At 48.8% G+C, this 23,755-nt stretch overlaps 1 protein-coding gene across 1 annotated transcript in view; it reads right to left on the reverse strand.

Moving 5' to 3' along the window:
• LOC101931940 (complement C3-like) overlaps positions 1–21,940 on the reverse strand; it is a 54,199-nt gene extending 32,259 nt beyond the window's left edge. Inside the window, exons 1-14 of the mRNA XM_065576279.1 lie at positions 21,855–21,940; positions 17,777–17,969; positions 14,426–14,588; positions 13,690–13,760; positions 12,588–12,682; positions 11,541–11,623; positions 11,290–11,380; positions 10,698–10,800; positions 10,486–10,606; positions 7,503–7,618; positions 4,271–4,417; positions 3,323–3,535; positions 1,893–2,087; positions 793–954 (exon numbers count right to left, since the gene is read on the reverse strand). Of these exons, the coding sequence (XP_065432351.1) occupies positions 793–954; positions 1,893–2,087; positions 3,323–3,535; positions 4,271–4,417; positions 7,503–7,618; positions 10,486–10,606; positions 10,698–10,800; positions 11,290–11,380; positions 11,541–11,623; positions 12,588–12,682; positions 13,690–13,760; positions 14,426–14,588; positions 17,777–17,969; positions 21,855–21,925 (1,824 nt within the window). The 5' untranslated portion in view covers positions 21,926–21,940. The remainder of the gene's footprint in view (positions 1–792; positions 955–1,892; positions 2,088–3,322; positions 3,536–4,270; positions 4,418–7,502; positions 7,619–10,485; positions 10,607–10,697; positions 10,801–11,289; positions 11,381–11,540; positions 11,624–12,587; positions 12,683–13,689; positions 13,761–14,425; positions 14,589–17,776; positions 17,970–21,854) is intronic.
• Positions 21,941–23,755: the final 1,815 nt, after the last annotated feature.

A 23,755-nucleotide genomic window follows, 5' to 3' on the forward strand; every position in this document is an offset into this window, starting at 1 on the left:
ATTCTGCACCAGCAACACAACCGATTTTAGGAGGAGAAAGAAAGAATTATGCAGCCAGTTGAACCCAGACAGAGGAGGATGTTATGCAGAGAGAAATTAAATACCCAAGTTAGAATTCAGCCAGAACACCCGGGGCCTGACCCTTGTGGAAAGGGTCACAGGACATTTAATGACCAGAACCTCTGTTTGATAAGTCAGCTGAGAAATGGCAGTTTCAGTAGCATTGCATCCCCTAGAACCTTGATAGGGCCCGGGGACCAGCGCTGACTCAGAAGAAAGGCACCCTCTGTTGAGTCACTAACGCTTTTCCCTGCAGCACAGCACCCACTAATGTTGCATTGGGACATTGGGTTCAGCACTGACTGGGAGGGGACAGCACCCCCTGCTGAGCCCCCACTCCACTCAATGCAGCACAGCGCCCCCTAGCACCGCATTGGGGCACTGGGTTCAGCTCTGACTGGGGGAGGGAGAGCACCCCCTCCTGAGCACACCCCCACTCCCTGATGTACAGCACCACCATGGGCACTGGGGTGAGAACTGCCTCTGAAGGGAGAGCGCCCCCTACTGCATCACCCGCACAGCTCCCTACAGCCCAGCACCATCTGTCTCCCAGCCAAGTACTGACCTGGCCCGGCCCAGCTCAGTTAAAGTACAGTCGAGCTCACACCCCAAGCAGCAGGTCTGCAAACAAACGGCTCACTTTGCTTTGGGGCGTAGAGCAAGGATAAGAGCCGAGCTGCATTTCCCGCTATAAAACATCACAAGTTACAACCAACATCTTTCATGCCCCACCTTAGATTGTGTAATTTTGTGTTTTTTGTTCAGAACGTAGACCCCTTTGTCCACGGCCACCAGGCCAACATAAGCTCTGTGGTCTCCTTCCAGCTTGAGTTTCATTGGAGTTCCCGGCTCATGGATTCTCCTGTCTTCGTTGCTGGCTCCTTTCACCACTAGCTGTATGAAAGAGAATGAAGGGAGAAGTTTTGTTTTAAAGCAGAGGGAGCAGCTAAGAACCTGTCCTTTGCAAAACATAGGAGAAAAGGGCGTCAGACCTCTTGTTCCTTGAGCATCTGAAAGCCTGGTTCTGATCTCAGGGGCAGCTGTGTAAATCTGGAGTAGCTCCACTGACTTCAGTGCTGTTACTCCATATTTATGCTGGTGTAAACTGAGAGCAGAATCGGACCCAATGTCCATGAGGTCCCATTGTTCCGGCCATGATGAAAAGGTGACTTTGTCCCTCAGGCAGCCCTGGGAAATCTACAAAAAGTTTGATCTGTAATGGATCTCCTCCTCCGTGGGCCCAATTCTGATCTCACACTGGTGTAAATCAGGAGCAATTAACTGGAGTTACAGCAGCTCAGCATTGTAGTTACATCACAGTCAGGTCCCCTATAGGCATTTGGAGTCACATCTGCTGAATTCATGGGCCAAAAATAAGCATCTTCCTGCTGTTAGCCCCTAAGAGCCAGCCCAGCCCTGGGAGAGGGAGCTGGAATCAATTCTGACTTTCCACATTATCAGCAAAATGGCTAATTATGGTGCAGCTACAAAGCCAGATACTCAGCTGGCGCCAGTCAGTAGAGCTCCATCCACTTCAATCCACAATCCACAGCGTCTTTATTGCTGAGCTAGAAGGAACCACAGCTTGACTCCCGTACCCCAGAGTGGGTTGACAGCATTGGCTTGTGGGGGCTTGTGAACATCTTTGTATGTGTAAACTGACCAAATCTGATTCAGAATTTGCTGGGAAACAGTCAATAAGAAGCCCTACAGTGCCATTTTTAGAGTCCCTTTTGAGAGTCAGTCGGCACTTTCAGGCTAGGAAAAACTCCCTCGTAATGACACCATCATAGGAATTAACATGTAGAAGGCCAACTTGAATATCCACCTACCGTTCCCATGCAAGTGTCCTGGATGTCCAGCCAGACCGAGTCTGCTACAATCTCCGAATTTCCTACTTGGTAGTAAGCCACGATGCGGAATGAAGGGACGAGGTCTGGAGTGATGGGCAGGGACATGGTCACCAGATTTTGTCCCACCTGCCTGTCCTGTCTCCCTACACGAATGATCTTCCCTTTATTCAGGATCTAACAGGGAAACATGAGATGTGGATTGTTAAAGGCCACAAAGGTTAGCACAATGGGTGATTCAGATTCCATCCACCTGTGTTCTACAAGTAAGAGACGGTCACTTGCAACTTTTCATATGAGCATTTACATCTGAGCGGAGAGAGGAAAATAAGCTAAAATCCATGTGTTGCAGGAATAGGCTCTAGATGCAGTGGTGCTAATATTCACCAAATCTGATTCCCAAATCTGAGTACTGTTTATGTTTCACCAACAGAGACCACCCCTCCTTTCCCCCACCCCACTCACCAAATATACTTCATATCCGCGCTATATGGCAACTTTATTATTTGATTTGTCCAGCTCTAAAAATAACAGCGTTGACCTTCTACTCTGCGTTGAAAAAGTCGCAGTGCAGTCTAGTGTTCAGAACAGGGAACTGAGACCTGGGACTCCTGGGTTCCATCCCCAGCTCTCAGAGGAAATATGCTCTAGTGAGTGCACGGGGAGGAGTCAGGACTCCTGGTTCCATCCGCACATCGAAGAGGAAGTATGGTTTAGCAGCGAGTGCAGAGGGATGGTTGTTAGGACTCCTGGGTTCTGTCTCCAGCTCCTGGAGGAAGTGGGCTCTATTGATTATCACAGGGCCTGGAGTCAGTAACCAGAAGTGGATAAGGGGTCGTCCCCATGACTGACTTTATTTCATTCACACTGCGACAGGGTGCTGGGCAAAGGGTTGCAGCTTCAGCCCTCTGTCATGCCCACTCCTCATTAGGGGAACAAATTAGAGCAGACTGGAGGTAACCTGGCCCTAATTGGAGAGGTGGAGACAGCTGCTACTAATTAGACTGTGGATGCATAAAAGTCTCAGGGGAAGGAAGCCAGGGGAGAGCAGGAGAAAAGGAAAAAGGCAGGGAATGAAAGCAGGGAGGTAGCTCCCCCTCCCTCCTGCCTGCAGACAGTGAGGGTTACCTGTACGTGGTGAAACAGTGGTGGGAACAAGCTTGAGAATAAAGTGCACCAGTGGTTACTAAACCCAGGGTCTCAGAGTGACTTTATGAACCTAGCAGAGGCAGAAGCCAAGGGGGCCCTGCCACACACTGCTACACAGACACACAATGAATATACTGCCTGACTGGGAAGAATTCTCTGCTACAGGTTCTCCTTACATGCAGTGGGACTATTAAAGGACAGGTGGAAACTCAGATGATGCCTAAGTTCCAGGAGATCCCAGTACCCAGGGACGCAGCACTTACTATGTAGGTGAAATACTTGATCTGGTTCAGAACAGCTGGATTGTTGCTCTTCAGATGAAAATTCACAGGTAAGTTGTCTCCAGGTTTGAGGTCAGAAGCCGTCACCGCCAGATGGAGATAGTTTTGAGACCCTCCTTGGGACTGATAGGCTTCAGCCACCATGGACTTAGAGGCCTGGCGGTTTGCTGGGAGGTTGGGATGGGCAGTTTTTACCTGCAGGGGAGGTGGAGATAAAATCTTAGTTGAATCTGGGAGTGAGCTTAGGGTCTATAGCCCCTCACGCTGGGTCACACCACGAGCAATAGCAAAGGAAGCTTCCCTGAGACGCCATTGTTGGTGGATTCTGCTGCTAACAGCCATTCTAGGCATGACACCTCAGAGAAACGCCAAATGTCACTTTTAACTGGCCCGTCGCTTCAGCACAGTCCTGCTGGGACTCCAGATTTCTGGACTGTCAGAGAACATGTCCCTGAACAGAGGAGACTGCCTTGCCCCTTGCAGGAGGGGTGAGATGAATATAAAGAGGGACTCTCTCCTGAAGCGGCTGGACACAGATAGATCCAGTGTTCTCTCGGGCTTTGTAGCTTGAGCCTGGTGTCACCTCACAGGGTCTTCACGCTAAGCAGCCATGCGCTGTCTACAGGCTCCTTTGCTGCATGGTGGGTACCTTCAGTGTGGCAAGGGGACTAAACTGGACCTGCTTACACCCATGTCAATGTTTTCTGGGATCTCATCTTGCCTCATGATGGAGCATTGGTTACATGGTGATTGGAGCATCTCCAAAACCCAATGGTATACAGGAAACTGACCCCAGGCACAGGTGGAATGCACGGAGTTCAGTTATCCTCCTGCTTAGTGCATGAGAGGGGAGTGAACACCACCAACAGGGCATTGCCCTCTGGGTGCATATAGTACTTAGCCCAGCCTCAGTGTTTGAAGGTTACTCACCGTGATGGGAACCTGCTGCCTATCCCCGGGCATGTTTATAATCAGCTTGGCAGTTCCATCTCCCTGGGTCGACCCAGCCGACTGGAATCCTTCAGCCTGTACTGGGACACGGGGCGCTGGGGAGCCATCAGGGTTTGTGACATAGACCTGAGAGGCACGATCAAAAAGGGATGCATCAAACAAGGGGTGCAGCGCTCCCTGCATCCTAACTTCAAATCAAATGGCATGTACAGCATCCAGGTCCATAGCCTCAAAGGTATTTAGGTGCCTAACTTCCGTGGATTTCAATGGGAATTAGGCATCTAAATAACTCTGAGGAATGGGGCCTCAGTGATCTGCTGTATCACACCACAAAATGCACACACATTTTAAAAACTACAAGCATACAAAAATATAAAAACCACAACTTCAACCCTGCTCCTAAATTCAGTGTACACTTTTATATACCCAGCAAAACAATATACAAAAATTAATATAATAAATTGATTCATGTAGGTCAGAGAGGAAATGAATGTCACGCTAGTCTTTTCTTGTTTTGGCCCCAGGCAAATAAGGCAACTGCCCATCTAACCAAAACAGGATCACTGCCAACAAATATTCTGCTTTTTGAGCTAATGAGGCAAAAGGCATCTGAGCCAAGATTGGAGATAGCCATTTACTTCTCAAGTGGCAATTAACACACAGGAAGTGGATGGGAGTAGAGTTGTTTGGAGTAGTCAAGCCAGTGAGTCAAGACTTCCAAATATTTCTTGAATCTATGGATGCTCTTTAAATAAGGGAACCAGGGAGACGTATTTGTTGCGCTAACATCTGTCGGTCCAGTTGGTTACAAATATCTTCAACTCTGAGGTTAATTAAAGTTTTCACACTCTGACTTAGGGGATGTCTAGGCTGCAGTTGTATGCACGCCATGCCGGCTGGCTGTGGCGCTCTGTCCCCCTCTAGTGGCATCTCAATCACTTAGCGATTAATGAGTCTACTACAGCCTTAGCTAAGTGCCCTGTGGGTTTTAGCTTATGCAGTGGCAGCTTATGAATTTAGCTCTGGAGATCTCAGGTTCGATCCTGCTCACCGACAGACCCTGGTTGTCAGTGTTACCCAGTCATAGGGTGTGAACGCAGCTCAAGCCGATGTATCTGTAGTAAGATGAGGCCCTGAAACAAACCCTTGTATAAGAGGCCTGGTATGAGGCCTGAGGCCTGAACTAAAGTAATGGTCGAGACTTTGCTAACATAAAGCAAAGTTAAGCTGTGAGCAAGAGGCAGGCCCTGCTCACAGAAGCTGGCAAGGAAAGGGGGGATGTTGCAAAAAGACACATACCTAAAAGGTACCAGAACACTCAGATACTTGCACATTCCACACAGATAACAAAGAACAGGCCGACCCATCCTAAAGACGGGCAAAAGGGTAACATGATGGATAGAGTTGTTTTGTTCGAACCAACATGTACCAGGTGAGAGGCGGCACCTTACTGCGTAGAGGGGTTGTACCTTGCTACATAGAGGAGTTGCACCTCAGTACGTCAGGAATGATGTGTAACTTGTTTGTACCTGTGTATTAGAATACATCTCTGGGGCAGTGTCTTTGTCTGGCCTAGGGGGTAGTGGAGAGTCCCGACACTGACTGAGCCAGTCCATTGTCAGGGGGCACATATTCGTAGTATGTCCTGTAGAGACTGCTGGAAACTATTACTGTGTTTCGTTTGACAATAAACCTGGCCGGGGGCCTTCGTACCTTATCGGAGTCTGTGGTCATTGGGGGTTCTCTCAGGGTCTCACACACACACACACAGCTGACTGTTATCAACATTAAACAGAGCAGAGCACCACACCGGTGGCGTCTGACAACAGTACCCACGCTAGCTTTAGTTAAGAAGATCAAGTATTCTCCCCAAGAATGTATTTTGCACTACCTCTAACGACCTAAGCATAGGCGCCGACTCTGTGGGTGCTCCGGGACTGGAGCACCCACGGGGAAAAAAATAGTGGGTGTTCAGTACCCACCAGCAGGCCTCACCGATCAGTTCCTCCCCCTCCCTCCTAGTGCCTCCCTCCCAGCGCCTCCTGCCCACCGAGGATCAGTTCAGCAGTGGGCAGGAGGTGCTGGGGGGGCAGTGGGAGGAGCAGGCAGGGTAGAGCGGGGGCGGGAAGAGGTGGGGTGGGGCCTTGGGGGAAGGAGTGGAGTGGGGGCGGGGCCTGGGACGGAGCAGGGGTCGAGCATCGCCGGGAAATCAGAAAGTCAGCACCTCGGACCTAAGAACTTTCCAGCCCCAAATTTCCACATGGTATAAAATTTGAGCACCCACGTTAGCCCTAAGCATTCAGAGAGCCGGTGCAATTCAATTACCCCCATGCACACAAGAAAAACAGACAGCTACTTGCATGGATCTTACGGTACAGCCCTTTGACTCCTTTTTATGTTTATCCCATTCACCACTGTACCTAAAGCAAGTATCCAGATAAGAAATGGACTTAACCTGCTCACTACTGTGGTCATCGATTACTCGTTTATGCACCTTTGGTCTGTAGCCAAAGATAATTGCTTCAGTTCTCTGCTAATTTAGAGTCTTACGCGCCTGCTGTCAGAAAAATACCAAATTCCCTTCACAAACTCTTCAGCCCCGGAGGAGCGTGGGACCCCAAACCATATTCTCTGCGGACAAGAGGACTGAGGCTGATTGGTTCAAAATTTTAGGAGCATAATATTTCTCCCCCTCTAATGCAGCCTAACTCGCTGGGAGAAGAATCATTCTGTCAGTGCCACTTTTGAAATTCCCCCACATCCTCCTATCCACAATGGTCCCTCTGCCCCCTAGTTCTGCAAATGCCCCCCCTCTTTGGAACTCCTCACCTGTGCCCAATTCCCCTCTACAGTCAGAAAAGCCTGAAGCCCCAGCAACTAACACAGTCCAGGGAATATCATCCCGTGGTACACGAGTGACCCCAGGGGACATTTTGGGCCAAGCCTGTAGCTAGGTGCCATTCCACACCTTGTATTTGCTGTCAGCTTTCGGGCCAGACTCTGCTCTTGTTAGTCTGGTGCAAATCTACAGTGATTCCATTGCATTTAGTGGAGTCACACTGGAATTAGGTTGGTGTAACTGAGATCGGAATGTGGCCCTTTGTTTCTGATCTAAGTTCTTATACCACCCTCATCACCCTAGTACCCATAGTTCTCTCCTCTTTATACACCTCAGGCAACAGTGGGCATGATTCAGAAGAAGAGATATTACCATGAGTTCAAAGGGCATCCCCGGCTTGAAGTACTTGGGTGTTTTTGTGAAGTGGATCTGATAGGGAGATGTCACAATGTTAATTCCAGTTCTCTCCGCTTCCACCATGTCACTGCCTGCAGAGAGAAGCCATGGGTCAATTAAAACTGAGCTAGGGAATACAGATTTTGTCCTTAAGGTCCAAAGTAAAACACAAGGAATAGGCCATGGTCAGATGTTGATTCAGTGCTGCTGATTCTTACGAGTTTATCATGAGTCTCCTGTTTTAATTCCTTGTCTTCAAGCCCCAGCTGCTAGAATCACCATATGGCATGAGAATCTCAGCTGTTGTTTAAAAGAAGAAATAAGTTTCTAACCCTCCTGGTTGCAGAGAAAAGCTTGAAAACATGTCCCAAGTGTGATCTAACCCCTCCACAGTCAGAAGGGAAAGAAAAACACGCAAAGTTTACTATTTAAAAAAAAAACCTCATGATTTTTAATATGATCCCATGATTTTGGCAGCGGGGGGAATAACTTGTGATTTTCCATGTTAGGGGTTGGCATTACTGCAGGATGTTGACCCTGATTCTGTTCTCATGCCAGTATAAATCAGGAATAACTCCCCTGTAGTCAGCGGCACTGTAGCAGTGAAAACAGAATCAGCCCCTTTCATGCTAAAACTACTTATTTTAGCTTTTAAAGATGCAACAAGAAAGAACAAAAACAAAGTCTCTGGGAGAGAGAGAGAGCAAAGTGTGTGTGTGTGTATCTATATTATAAGATTCCAGGACTGTCACTCTGTCCATGTACCACTCTGAAGCCTAGAACGTCTGTTGCTTCTGTGTGAAGTGATGGAAGCAGCTATACAAACAAGAGAAGGGCTCTTTTTACTTACAATATCACCAGGTTCAATCGTCACCAGGATTTGAAGTCTGTTACAGGCCAATTTTTAAGTCCCGAGGCATTCTGCCTTTACCAGGCTGGTGTACAACTCCAGTAAGGCATGTGCCATGCCAAGAGTTCTAGACCATTGTGATATCAGACACAACTCAACCAACCAATCACCACCTTGACTCTACTACTAATTTGCATGCAGTAATGTCATTGGTTGTTTGGATTACTTGGCCCAATTGCCACACCCGTGCAACGGCACAGGCTTTCAGTTACTAGTTTCATCATTAACAAGATACAGCTGCTCGGAACAGAATGGCTGCTCCCTCTGCAGGAAAAGTTTAGAAATCATAGCTATGTAGAGCTGGAAGGGACCTCAAGGAGTCATCTAGTCCATCCCCCACACTGAGGCAGGAGTAAGTATGCCTAGACCATCCCTAAGAGCTGACCCAGAGCTCTTAGAAATGGAAAGGTTCAATGCACAAAAAACAAAGGGCCAACTGTTTCAAGCTACTTTCGCTGGTGTAAATCGGGAATTACTCCAGGTGTGACACTACACCCCATATTCTTCACAGAAATATTGTTATATGATTATAGCATAACTAAGATGTGTTTTATGCAAGATGGGTCTTGTGAAATATCATTGGAAAGGTTATGATTTACTGAATATGAGTATCCCATTTGTATGCCTGTATCATTGTATCTTAAGTTAGAAATATTGACTATACATCTGTACTACAAAAGTGTTTGCTCCTGGAGAATGCCCACAAAATGCAAACAGTCTGGCTGGCTAGCTGGATACAAGTCAATAGACTATTAGACTAGTAGGGAGAACAATAGGACTTTGAAGAGGGTAATCTCCCATCTCCCTGGGATGCTGCAAATGGACTTGGAGTTATGGCTGCAGGGTCATGTGATTAAGTCACCTGATACTAGACTCCATAATAAAATTAGTACTTTTCCACTGGCCAGGGATGGGAATCGCACTGGAAGACAAGCAACAAAGACTCCTGTGGCACCTTATAGGCAGATGTATTGGAGCATAAGCTTTCGTGGGTGAATACATCTGTTAGTCTATAAGGTGCCACAGGACTTTGTTGCTTTTTACCGATCCAGACTAACATGGCTACCCCTCTGATACTGGAAGACAAAGGATTCCCGCTATATGTGAAACCTATTTAAGGCAGGGAAGTGAGATAATCAGGGTCGGTTCTTCGCTGAATCTTCACCCCAGGTGACTGCTGTAAACACACCTAAGACTGATCTGGGGAAGACAGGACTGAACTCAGGCTAGAGTGTGTCTGGTCTGTGAAAGAAATACCGGGAGTTTGAAGCTGCTAGCAAGAGCAGCTTGCCTTCAAGAAACTCTGCAATCTGCCTAAACAACCTTTAGGGTGAGAAATAATGGCTTGTAACCAGTTTCTTTAGTATCTCAGCTTATGTTGTGTTTTTGTTTTGTTTGCTGGGTAATCTGCTTTGATCTGTTTGCTATGCCTTATAATCACTTAATATCTATCTCTTGTAGTTAATAAACTTGTTTTTGTTTTCTCTAAAACCAGTTAGTGGAATTCATAACTGGGGAGCAAAAAGCTGTGCATATCATCCTCCACATTGAGGGAGGGGGTGAATTTCAGGAGCTTACGCTGTACAGTTCTCTGTGCAGTGCAAGACAGTACAATTTGGGGTTTACACTCCAGAGGGGGAGTGCACTTGAGTGCTGGGAAATTCCTTAGCTGAAGCCTTTCCGTGCAGTGCTGATTTCAGTGTCTGTCTTTCTGCAGCTGGGCGTGTCCCTACCTGTGTCTGTGCTAGAGGAGACTTGAGAGGGCCTGGCTCAGCAGAACAGTGTAAGGGAGCCCAGGCTGGTGGAACAGGCAGGCTCAGTGATACCCCAATACATCAGGTGGCACCCCGGGGTGGGGGAGCAACCCTCACACCAGGTTTACCCCAGAGCGAATGAGATCAGAATCTGGCCTGCAGCCTTTAAGATCTGCAGAACCCTAAGCAGATAGGGCTTTATGCATCTAAATCAACACCTTGAACTACACTCGGCACCGGTTTGGAACACCCCGGGAATAAAGCACTTGGCTTTGCACTTATTGCTGATGCTCACCAGATTCTGTCAAAACGGTGACAGAGACGTAGAGCGAGTGGCCAACCAGTTCGTTCAGGTTGGCAAACCGAGCCCGCAGCATCTCTCTGGTCAGCGTTGCTTCCCCATCTCCATCATCTATCTAGAAAGGGAGAGAGAGTTTCATGACCCCACCCACGCAGTTCCCCAGGAGGCGTGAATCCCTCCCCCCCACAGCCGGGAACAGGAATTACCGAGATTCTCTTGAGAGACTGCGGGATACTCCTCTTCTCATCATCCATCTTCACCCCAAAGAGGACAAAGGCATTGCCATCAAGTTTTTTCCCATATAGGTATCTGGAGGAGATAAGGATGGATAAGAGAAGCCAGAAGAAAACCTATTGCTGAATATTATGGCCTCATGCCACCATTCTCCTCTATAGGCCCAGCTCCTTGGTCAGTCTATATCTCCCATGATCCACCATGTTAAGGAGAAGGGGACCATCATGGCTATGGTGCATTATGGGAGTTTAAGTCCAGCTAGCAAGCCCAGCCCCTGGAGAAGAATGGAAGAATGAAACACCCGAATGGCAACTCCCGTGTGGCACCGCGCCAGCATTTCTGAATCACAAGGTTTTCGGACAATTTTTTTTCCATTTTTGGACATTGGTTTCTGGATGAAAAAAAAAAAAGAATTTTCCATGGAAAAAGGTCGCTCTTCATGAAAAAAAAAATAATTAGTGGAGAACATTCCCAAAGTGAGGCAAAATTTAGGTTTCTTTCTGCACTAAAACCGGTGGTTGATACCCCACTCAGCTGATCCCTTCCACCTGCTCACAGACTCACCTCGCAGTGATAGAAACCCTGAAGTCTTCATTGCTATCGATGTATAAAAACTTCTCAGACGGTTCCAATATGACTTCGAAACTCGGCAACACTGGAGAAACGAGAGGGGAAGAGGAGAACATTGAGCTTGTAGGAGAGGGTGGGTTGCCAGCAAAACCAAGCCGAATGGACAGTCTGCTCCAAGATGGTGTCAGGAGAGTAGAGACAGACCCACTCCCTTAGCCTGGGCCCGGTGGGTGCTGGATTCTTACCGTACTCCTTAACATCAAATTGCGCACTGAAGGTCTGCTGAGGGGAGTCTTCGTACTTGGCCGTGATCTTCCAGGTTCCCAGGCTGCAGGAAGGAAATAAGAAGGAACACTGAATGCACTTAACACGCACATTTCGCAAGGCCCACCTAGCTCACTTGTTTCTCCAGTAATTTTATCGGGTCCTGAAGCTAAATCTGAGTCATACATGGAACTCAAGCCATCTTGAGGGAACCACAGGGAACCTCAGACAAGTCATTTTTTGCTGCACCTTGATGTTCTCATGAACCAGAACTAGAGGTAGGGACTTGGAACAAAACCTCAACCTTTGGCCAGCAAGGTTTGGGAAGTTTGGATCTAAACTTTGTGGCTTGTTTCTACATTCTGCGTGGACCAAAACCCTCAATCCAAACACCCTCAAACTTAAGGAAACTCCAATCCATACCAAAATCAGCCCCTCGCTCACCAGCTCACTGACATAATTTTCAGAGTAGTTGAGCATTCATAAATCCAACTGAATGGGAGGTAGGGTGCTCAGCATTTTTGAAAAACAGGGCCTAATCCTGCCTTCACATACTCTGGAATAAATCAGGAGTAATGGCAAGGAAGTCACTGCAGCTTCATTCTGGTGTCTGTGTAGACTTGGAAAGATTAGTTTTTTATCGATATGTGTCATTGATTTCACCGTGCACACACATACCAACAAAAACACATTTCCATCGCTAATATCGAAATTTACAGATAGGCAAAGCAAGAAAAATGCGGCTTGAGAACTTACTACAGTTTGATTTAAGGCTTTATCCTTTATACCCTGTGTAATTGGCCATATGATTATCCGTCCAAACTATAACAAATACAAATCAAATTATGCCAAGACTGGGTATGTGGCAGGAGAGTTTGTTTTCTCCACGTCACTTGGAAATGCCTGTAGGAGATGATCTAGCTGATGGGCCACAAACAGTAACTAGCTCCACATCATCTGTTTTGCTTCCCTGCCCAACTCCTGCAAAGCTCTGCTCTGTCCAGGCATAGTAACATCAGGCAATCTACCTGATAATGTCCGGCAAGGGGTGGCTCAGGGAGAAGATGCCTGATTTCAAGGGGGCGGAGATGGGAATCTGCTTGACAATAATGGACTCAGGGGTCTGGAAAGGAAACAAATTGAGAGTTTAGGGAGAAAAATGCTGTTAATTGCTCTTAATGACATCATCTGCCACGTTTACATTCCTGGGCCAGTGGAGGGTTCTCCACACTTCCAGCAATAGCACGTAACAATCTGGACTCCACTGATTGGTTGGAATTTCTTAACTAGCCAGAGACACTGGAAAAACCGACAAATCTCTCCTGACCTGGCTCAGCGAGGCCACCAAAGAACTCAAGGAAGCAGCTCGGAAGACTTAAGAGCCTCCACGGCAGACTCTTGCAGACGCCAGGCTTAACCCTGAGCTATCTGCAAACCTTGGAGCTGCCCCAAGGGCTGCGTCGCTCTGCCAGACACAGCTGCTCCCCATCGCAAGGCCCCAGCTGGTTATGCTGCTGCTCAAGGCAGAGTGTCAAAGAAAGGGGAAACTGAGTCAAAGAGGAACTGAAGGGACAGATGTGTTCTCTCCCCTCCCAGCTGGCTGAGGTGAGGAAACCCCAGGGGATTATTGCCCAGGGGATTGCAGCTGATTTACTTTATTTTATGAACCAAAAAGCCCAGTGGAAAGGACCTTAAGAGGACTAACGCCTGGAGCTATAAGCCCTGTTCCTGCCACCAGTTTACACGTCCTTCAAAGGGCTCCTGGCAGTGCCTCCTTGTCTTCAGCCTCCCCAGACAACCACCTGCCTGGCTCTTCCTGAAGAACTCCACGCAACTTTCCTCAAGCGTTAACACCATTGCAGAACTGCGGGACCTCCCCTGAGAGCTGCCTGGCTGCTGCCCCTGAAAACTTTGTAACCTCCCTCATGACTGGAGGAAAATTTGGACGCCAGAGGTTTGCAAGGAGAGACCTCAGACAATCATTTGCTTTTCTCCCGGCCGTACCATGTTGCTGCTACACGCAGGGGTTCTATGCAGCCTCCTCAGTCACAATAAATTGCAGCGCGTTACCCAGACAAGTGGCTAAACCCACCTATCCCCCCACGGGCTCACTCAGAACAGCGACCTCACCTCAAACTCCACGATCACTGTCTTAGACACCGGTTCCAGTTTGTGACCCACGGTGAAGATCCGGTAGAGGACTGAGAAAATAAAGAGAGAAGAGAGGGACGTTGTTAACTGATAGACGCCTTGGCCCAGATCCTCCAAGCTACTTAGGTGTCTAAGTCTGATTGAAACCAATGGGAGTTCGGTGCCTAACTCCACGGAGGATCTGAGCCATCAGCCCCATCAGGGTTGTTTCACGATAGCCTCTTTCTACAGCCTGAGATCTCCATGGCTTTTTTCTTTAGGGTGTTGTCTTGCATTTCTCCCCTGTCGCTACATACCAGGTGGGCGGGCTTTGTCATTGCAGGGACCTTTCTTGCTCTGAATGGGCTGGGATTAGCAGCCCCTATTTCACACAGGCTTTGGGACGGCCGTCAGATGGGGACATGTATCTCGGTACAAGATGGAGCAGAACCAGTCACTGTGATTTGAAAAGTTCCATCGCCCATTCGCAATCCCATGGCCCACCCAGTCTTTCGGTATCTAACACTCAATGGGACATTCCAGCTAGGACAATGGTGAAGGATGAAATATTGCAAATTGGTGGTGGCAGAGTCTCTGCTCCAACTGTCTTCCATCTTCAACCAGACAACAACCAAAGCAATATGCACAGGATGGACCCGCAGTCCTGCTGTAGATAGGACATGACATCAGCAGCTCCCACCCCTTCCCATTAGAAGAGACCAGGGGAAGGCAGTACCTGTAGACCCGGGTGTATAGATGGTTTTATCCGTCTGGATAAAGATGTATCCACTGTGGAAATGGACCAGAACCACTTTCTCCAGGGTTTGCTGAGGGAACGTAGCCTTGACTACAACATACTGGTTTTGTCTGGAATCTTTCTTTATGTCTTTGGTGGGAACCTGCATGAGAAGAAGAGCATGGACGAGTTCTTCCTGCTTTTACTCACCACCACAAGGGATGTTCTACGCAAAAGTTTTAATGATGCTTAAGTTATACATGGAAAGAATCCATAAGAAACCCTGGTCTTTTACTAACCCGTTCTACATGCAGTTCCTCCAGCAGCTTACACAGCTGGGAGAAGATGGTGGGTCTCCTCATTGGGGAATACCCCAGGTGTAGGGGGATTCCCAGGATGGCACAGTCAGCATAGGTCACCACCAGTGAGTCAGGCCAGACCATTTGGACGGCCCAGTACCCATTGTCCGGTCACCTCCTCTTATATGGAATGTTTGTTAACCAAAGGGCATCCCATGGGTGCCCTGCTGAAGTCAGTTCTACTGCACTGATGTGCTCCCGACTATTCCTACTGTGCTCCCCTAAAACTGTAACATCTTGGAGACCTTCCCTCTGTCCCCTCAACTCTCTGTTCCCGGCCAGGACTTTGGATCAACTCACAACGAGAATCCTGCTCCACCAGGGAACCCCAACCAGAAATGCTGCTGTGCCCAGTGCAGACTAGGGACAGGACTTGGCAAGCTCTGAGCAAGTTTCCCAGGCAGTGCACACACGAGCCATAGTGCATATGGTTATGTACCTGACCACAGAACCTCGGTGCATTGAATGAAGACGCTCCCAAGTCAGCTGAGACACAAATAATTGGCTTTGACGTGTTAACAGGAATTAAGACCAAAGTATTCACCAAAACTCTTGTGACTTTAACCATTTCATTGTCGTCTTTTTTTTTTATTATTTGCAATGGAAAATGCCAAAAAATGAACAAAATCATGTCATTGGCATGTTTTGTTCAGTACAAATTCTTGTACCGCCCCCACCACCGCAATACCTGAGTATCTCCCAGTCGTGCATTAAGCAACAGAACTAATATCTGGGAGAGATAGCTCAGTGGTTTGAGCATTGGCCTGCTAAACCCAGGGTTGTGAGCTTAATCCTTGAGGTGACCATTTAGGGATCTGGGGCAAAAATCTGTCTGGGGATTGATCCTGCTTTGAGCAGGGGTTGGACTAGATGACCTCCTGAGGTCCCTTCTAACCCTGATAAACTATGTTAGATCTCACTGTGATTCAGTTTATCTATTTAAGTTATTATATGGCCCCTATTAACATGTCAGTATATTATTACCCAAGTGCCTCAACTTTAATGCATTTACCCTCACAGCATGCCCCTTTCCCTCCCCTGCACAAAATAAAGAAGTGCTATTATCTATATTTCACAGATGGGAAAACTGAGACACAGAGCAACTAAGTGACTTACCCAAGGACTCAGAGAGAGTCTGTGACACAGCTGGACTATTGTTTTAGTCGAAACAATAGTTAAGAATAAAATTGTCAGACACATAGAAAAACATAAACTGTTGAGAAATAGTAAACATGGTTTCTATAAAGGGAAATCGTATCTTACTAATCTATTAGAGTTCTTTGAAGGGGTCAACAAACTTGTGGACAAGGGGGATCCAGTGGACATAGTGTACTTAGATTTCTAGAAAGCCTTTGACAAGGTCCCTCACCAAAGGCTCTTAGGTAAATTAAGTTGTCAAGGGATAAAAGGGAAGGTCCTTTCATGGATTGAGAACTGGTTAAAAGACCGGGAACAAAGGGTAGGAATTAATGGTAAATTCTTAGAATGGAGAAGGGTAACTAGTGGTGTTCCCCAAAGGTCAGTTCTCGGACCAATCCTATTCAATTTATTTATAAATGATCTGGAGAAAGGGGTAAACAGTGAGGTGGCAAAGTTTGCAGATGATACTAAACTGCTCAAGATAGTTAAGACCAAAGCAGACTGTGAAGAACTTCAAAAAGATCTCACAAAACTAAGTGATTGGGCAACAAAATGGCAAATGAAATGTAATGTGGATAAATGTAAAGTAATGCACATTGGAAAAAATAACCCCAACTATACATACAATGTGATGGGGGCTAATTTAGCTACAACAAGTCAGGAAAAAGATCTTGGAGTCATCATGGATAGTTCTCTGAAGATGTCCATGCAGTGTGCAGAGGCGGTCAAAAAAGCAAACAGGATGTTAGGGATCATTAAAAAGGGGATAGAGAATAAGACTGAGAATATATTATTGCCCTTATATAAATCGATGGTACGCCCTCATCTCGAATACTGAGTACAGATGTGGTCTTCTCATCTAAAAAAAGATATACTGGCACTAGAAAAGGTTCAGAAAAGGGCAACTAAAATGATTAGGGGTTTGGAACGGGTCCCATATGAGGAAAGATTAAAGAGGCTAGGACTCTTCAGCTTGGAAAAGAGGAGACTAAGGGGGGATATGATAGAGGTATATAAAATCATGAGTGATGTGGAGAAAGTGGATAAGGAAAAGTTATTTACTTATTCCCATAATACAAGAACTAGGAGTCACCAAATGAATCTAATAGGCAGCAGGTTTAAAACAAATACAAGGAAGTTCTTCTTCACGCGGCGCACAGTCAACTTGTGGAACTCCTTACCTGAGGAGGTTGTGAAGGCCAGGACTATAACAGAGTCTAAAAGAGAACTGGGTAAATTCATGGTGGTTAAGTCCATTAATGGCTATTAGCCAGGATAGGTAAGGAATGGTGTCTCTAGCCTCTGTCTGTCAGAGGGTGGAGATGGATGGCAGGAGAGAGATCACTTGATCGTTACCTGTTAGGTCCACTCCCTCTGGGGCATCTGGCATTGGCCACTGTCGGTAGACAGGATATTGGGCTGGATGGACCTTTGGACTGACCCGGTACGGCCGTTCTTATGTTCTTATGGAAATCAAACCCAGGTCCTCTGAGTCCCAGGCTAGCACCCTAACCACTGGATCATCCTTCCTCTCAGCATTTTCTTCTACCTCCTAATTTGGAGCACTAGGGCAGGGGTGGCCAACCTGTGGCTCCGGAGCCACATAAGGCTCTTCAGAAGTTAATATGCGGCTTCTTGTATAGGCACCGACTCTGGGGCTGGAGCTACAGGTGCCAACTTTCCAATGTGCCGGTGTGGGGGCTCACTGCTCAACCCCTGGCTCTGCCACAGGCCCTGCCTCCACCCCACTCCTTCCCGCCCCCTCCCCTGACCGTGCCATGCCCTCACTCTTCTCCCTCCGCCCCAGAGCCCCCTGCATGCCACGAAACAGCTGATGGGGAGTTTTACCCACCTTTATTACGGCTGTGCCCATCATCCCATTCGCAGGGTTGAGGTCGGTTTGGACCTGGTATAAGATGTTTTTCTTAAGCGGGAAGTCCTGCACGATGACTGTAACCGCAACTGGAGCATTGAGGCCATGGGCTTCCACCACGACCTTCTCTTCACTCTCCACCCGCAGGACGTTGGGCGTGATCAGGGAGTAGCTGTCAATGGCAAAAAGGTCGATGTGATTAATTCAGTCAGTATTTAAAACCCCACTGGCTGCGATTCCCACATCCCCAAGGAGGTTTTATACTAAGCTTGTTACTGCTGTTTGCAATTTATTATTTGCTTTACAGCAGCACCTTGAAATCCCAGCAGCGACTGAGGCACGGTACAAACACAGAGTAAGAGAGAGTTCCTGCCTCTAGGGGTTTGTCTACACAGCCGCTGGGAGGCGTGACTCCCAATTTGGGTAGACATAGGGCTTGTCTACACTATGAGCTTATTCTATCAGTGTAGATAATGCACCATCCATTCCTCCATCAACCTAGCCGCATCTGCACCGGCAGTTAAGTTGGCTTAACTACAGTACTGCTTAAACCCCTGGGCAATGTAGCTAGGTTGACCTAAATGTTAAATGTAGACCAGGGCACACAGGTGCTAGCTCTGATCGAGCTGGTGCCTAAAAATTGCAGCAAGGCCTCGGCCGCTGGGGCCCAAGGTGCACGAAGACAAAGTGCACTAAGGAACTGTTAGTGCACATTAACAGTGTCCTCACAGACAGTTAGTGTGCAGTGGGGGGTAGATTTCCACCTCAGTTTGCTGTGAACTAACTCTTCATGGAGACAAGCCCTTCCAAGTCCAGTTGACTTTGCCCCTAAATCATCTAAGCTGTCTGGAAAATCCCCCCTCAGGCAATGGAATTAAAGCAGGGTTGCCGTCTTCCCGGCGAAACGCTTGACTGATTACATCACCCACAGTGTTGTGAATTCACAAGGAAGGCCTGGAGGGAAATAAAAAGTTTTGCTAAAGGTCAGCCAAGTTCTCTGCGTGTCACTCCGGTAAGAAGGGTGACAGATGATTGGACCTGAGTTTTTCATACCAGATAAAGATCACACACACACACACACATAGGTGAAAAGTTCAGGGCTTTTGCACTCCCTGTCCCTACTGAAAATTGCTGTGAGTGGATGTGTCCCCCGGCCTAATGCTCTTCCCTTTAAGTCAGTGCTGACCCCAATGCCCTGGCATGGTGCTGGGGGTGCTGCATTGCAACCAGTTAGGTGGTGGCTGGCCCAGTAGGGGGCGCTCTCTTCCAACTCTGTGCAGATCTGCATGCCCCAGTTTGATGCTAGTGCTGTGCTGGGGGGGCAGGCCCAGTTTAACCCACATGTACTCAGTGCTCTTGCACTGGGCCCCCATCTCCGGGGGTGCCTGTCCACCCGAAGGGGTGGGGGTGAACAAAGCCTGCCAGATTATTTGTTTTGGCCCATCAAAGTCCAGCTTGGGGCAGGTGAGCCAATGGCGCCAGACCAGAATGGAAACAGAGGCCCCACCCCTGCCGGTGCACTATGGTGACAGCCAATGGGCCGGAGCAAGGAGCCAGGCCAGCCCCATGGGACAAGAACCACCATATGGGGTAACTGTGCTGTGAGCTCACTCTCCCTATACCCTCTTAGGTCCTCCCACTCCCTAGGGGTAGGACCCAACACCCCGGCCACACACTCCCCCACCATTTCCATAGTGCATACAAGGCCCCAAAATTCTTTAATCTGGCACGGTGGGGGGCACAGCAGGGAGCGCTCTCCCCTGGCAGTCAGTGCTGACCCCAATACCCCAGTGCGGTGCTAGGGGGCGCTGTGCTGCAGGGAGCAGGGTGACTGGCTCAGTGGGGGGTGCTGTCCCCTGGCAGTCCGTGCTGGCCCCAATACCCCAGTGTGGCGCTAGGGGGCGCTGTGCTGCAGGGAGCAGGGTGTGTGGCTCAGTAGAAGGAGCTCTCCCATCTGAGCTAGTGCTGACCCCAGTGCCCCTTGGAGAGGACGATACCGTGTCCTGCATTCCATCAACTCCGATCGTACGGTCTGCAGCCAGCGTGTGTGACCCTGTTACGGAGCCCTCTGGAATGTGCTGCCCTTTGCACGGCCTGACCCTGCCTAGAGAGGAGCATTAGCTGCGCTGGGGAGTCTTCGAGCATGGGCCATGTTTACTGCTCATCTGCTCCGCAGGCAATACCAGGAGCATCTAAGCAGGGCGTGTGCTTGGTACCAGCCATCCACCAGAGCGCTGGCAAAATGGACCATGTAGCCCCTGATGTTCCTCTGAAAACTCCTAGAGATGCAGGTCAGGGGTGAGACCTGGAGTGAGCACTGCACAGTGGCTACCAAATCTCCTCTCTCCCTCCTGGGAGAATCCTCCCCGCTCCTTTCCTGAAAGTTGGCCCAGGCTCAGAAACAGGTTTCATAAATCTCTGGAACCCTTTGGGGAAAGCTGCACCGAGGTCTGCGCGTCTGGCCTGCAGCCCACCGTGGTGCATTCCCAGTGGGGTCAAGCTGCAAAAACCAGACCCACATCTGAATGTCTGTCTATCACCCTGAAGTCTGGCATCCGGACGGCAGCCCCTCCAGCACCATGGGGAGGGTGGTGACCCGACCCAGGCTCTGTAGGTGAGTTGGGTCATCCTGACACATCAATGCATCTCTCATGCAGCTTCTGGCTTCTCACTGGCTCAGCAGGCCCCTGAGGTGGGATGAACCTTTAAGCAGCCCCCTCCCCCCAGTTCTGAAGGGGGGAATCCCTCGGAGTTTCCCTCTGTCACCCGCTCAGTGTCACGTCCATCGTTTGGCCTGGCCATAGGGGGCAGCACCAAATCAAATCAAACTACCTGTTCCTGCCTCCTCCCTTTTATCACTGCCACCCCCTGGCACCAAGATCCCTTCCCAGCTTTAGAGCCAAGCACATGGGCAATTGGTCTGGCTCTTGGCTGTTCATCTGGCCACCCCAGCACAGACATGAACAGGCCGGGAGGCGGTAACCATGCCAGGCAGCCAATCAGTCAGAGGGACAATAGAAGCTTAGCCCCGGGGTCACACTCAAAGCAGTCGCCAGACATAGATCTCGCAGCACTTTACAGAGGTAGGTAAGTGTCATGATCCCCCTTTCACAGATGAGGGAGAGGCCGGCACAGAAAAGGGGAGGGACTTCCTTAAGGTCACACAGCCAGTCAGTGATTCAGCTGGGACTAGAGCCCAGCAGTTTTGACTCCTAGTCACACCACCCGGCTCTAACCACTAGACATCATTCCCCTCCTAGAACCCAGATGTCTCCCGGATATCCCCCTTGTGAGAGCGTCAGGTAGAACCAAGGAGTTCTGACTCCCATTCCCATCTTCTGGCCCCCCCCAGGCACATTCCCTCCAACAGCTGGAAATAAAACCCAGGAGTCCTGACTCCCAGTGCAGTGCCCAAGCTGTGGACCACTGTGCTTCGGACGCCCACCAGCCCCTTGGAAATGAACTGGGTTCTGGTCTGCCTCATGCACCATCAGCAATCCCCTTAGCTAATGGAATTATTCCAGTTTAACTAACTACCCTTTGAAGTCAGTGGAGTTACTCCAGGTTTGAACCAGTATACACTGAAAATAGAATTTAGCCCCCCTGGGGGGTCTTGCGGACATAGACACTGAGCAAGGAGTTCAAGATGTGGCCCTGTAGAACCTGATTCTGGTCTCCTTTAGGGGCTGATCCAAAGCCCACTGAAGTCAAGGGAAAGACAACCCCACTGATTTCAGTGCATTTCAGGGGGGTACAACCCCATTGTTTTCTATAGAGTTACTCCCAGTCTATACCTGGTTCATTTAGACCAAGTGAGGCTCAAAATCCAGTTTATTCTTTAAAAAAAATTCCATCCTCCAAACCCCAAAATTAGCCTCGGAACTGAGCGAGGGAGAAGAGGGTTGGACCAGGTGAGGAAGAGAATTTCTGCAGCCTGTTCCCACTCCACACACAGTAGCAGAGAAGAGAGGGAAATTGAGCTTGGTTTCCATTGGCAGCCATGTAACGAACCCAGGTTAATATCCTCATCACCGTGGCAGAAGCGCGGGGTACTTACAGTTGGCTGTGAGAAACAGCCGGGAAGTAGAAAGCAAACACGGCCACCAGGCAGAGAGCAGAGCCCCCCATGGTGAGGACAGGAGGGTCAGGAGAAGTAGCTCCTCCGGGGCTATTTATCCTCAGAGTTGCCTGTAAGCTGAGCCCTCGTGCAAACAGCTGGGCGGGTTAGTCAGTGAGGGGGAGGAGTCCAGGAAACCTGAAAAGTTCAGAACAAAAGATGTTTTCTTCACTCCCTTGACACAAGAGTTTATTTGTCTTTCCAAGTGGGGGAGTTGGAATTAGGGACCTGAGGCTGCGGTTGTGTTTACTCCACGCCAAGGTGCTGGCCACAGATCAGAATGGTGGGGCACTGATCAATACCACAGTTCAGGCCTAGCATGGAGAGGGGGGCTGGAAGTCAGGACTCCTGGGTTCTGCTCCCAGTTGTGAATGAGGAATAGGATCAAGTGGGTTAAAGCAGGGGTGGGCTGGGAGTCAGGATGCTTGGGTGGGATCTACTGGGTTACAACGAGGAGGCAGGCTGAGAATCAGGACTCCTGGGTTCTGTTCCTGGATCTGCCTTTTGACTCTGTTTTACCTTGGGCAAGTCCTGGGATGTTTCAGTAGGGAAAGTGGTCCCAGTCGTGAAGGGAGCCCCGGAAGGCTGGATCTCTCTGTCTATCCCACTCACTTGGGTTGTAAAACCTTTGGAGCAGAAACTGTCTCTTAGGCCAGGACTCCGCTGCACTCTATTAGGGAATCTACGCTGCTGGTAGCAATGGTGGGACCAGCATGTTCGACCACCCATCATCTACACCTGCTCTGTATGTTTGCACAGCACCTAGCACAAAGAAGGCCTTTGGGTGCTACTGCCAGGTAACATAAAACTGATCAAAGGAAATAATAATATGGAATTAGCCTGCGGAACCTATTGCCACATGATAGTCCTGCTTCAGGGCATAAGGCAATGGGTGTTAAGAGGAAATGTCCCCTCCCCACGCAGGCTATAATTGTCCATAGTAGAGTTTCTTGCACCTGGCTCTGAAATGTCTGGTAATGGCCATGGTTGGCCATGACCCTATGATCTGATCCAGTGTGGCAGTTCCTGTGCCCCTAAACAATACATCATGGTTGGCATCTTCAAAGCCATGTAGGAGATTCAGACACATTTTAATGGCAGATGAGTATAAAAATCCCTTCGGTGGCTTTGAAGTTCGAAACAGCAATTTGCACAGGTATAGTTAACCTATCGCTCTTCACCTGCAATTACCCTGTAATCCAGTACCTGGCATTTTAGAGGTTAACCTCCTTGATGAACCAGACCTTCAGATCTCTGGGCCAGATCCTCCACTGGTATGAACCCGCCTAGCCCCACTGAGATCACTCATCTCAGAGTCTGTTTTTTCCTTCCTCTGGGTAAAAGCAAACCACTGCAAACCAGGGAAGGGTTAATGGGGGAAGGCAGGTTATCAGCTGCCTTCCAGTAACAGGTTTCTTTTCATGACAGTGGTATTTGGACAGGGCTTCAGTCTGGACAATATCCAAAGACATCCAATTGCAACATATTTACTTATGGATAAACAGCCGACTGGGCTTACCTAACAACGGGTGTCACAAGTCTGAGCGGTGACAATGCCATATGGCTAGCGGGACCAAGGAGGGCTCAATAGAATGGGAGCGGTGAAAGTAAAAGCAACGTGGTGTCATGGCTAAGGCAGTCGCCTGGAACCCAGGAGATCTGAATTCTCTTCCAGGCTCTGCCCCGGACCTGCAGTGTGACCTCTAGCATTGCCTCTGGATGATGACTCTCTGGGACAGAGCCACTGCCCCTTGCTATGTATGACCAGCACCTAGCATGCTGGGCCCTCGAGGTGCTAATGCAATATGAATAATAAATACAGAGCTGGGCAGATGCTGCCA

Source organism: Chrysemys picta, chromosome 22 (assembly GCF_011386835.1).
Source record: "Chrysemys picta bellii isolate R12L10 chromosome 22, ASM1138683v2, whole genome shotgun sequence".
Classification (NCBI taxonomy): domain Eukaryota; kingdom Metazoa; phylum Chordata; order Testudines; family Emydidae; genus Chrysemys; species Chrysemys picta.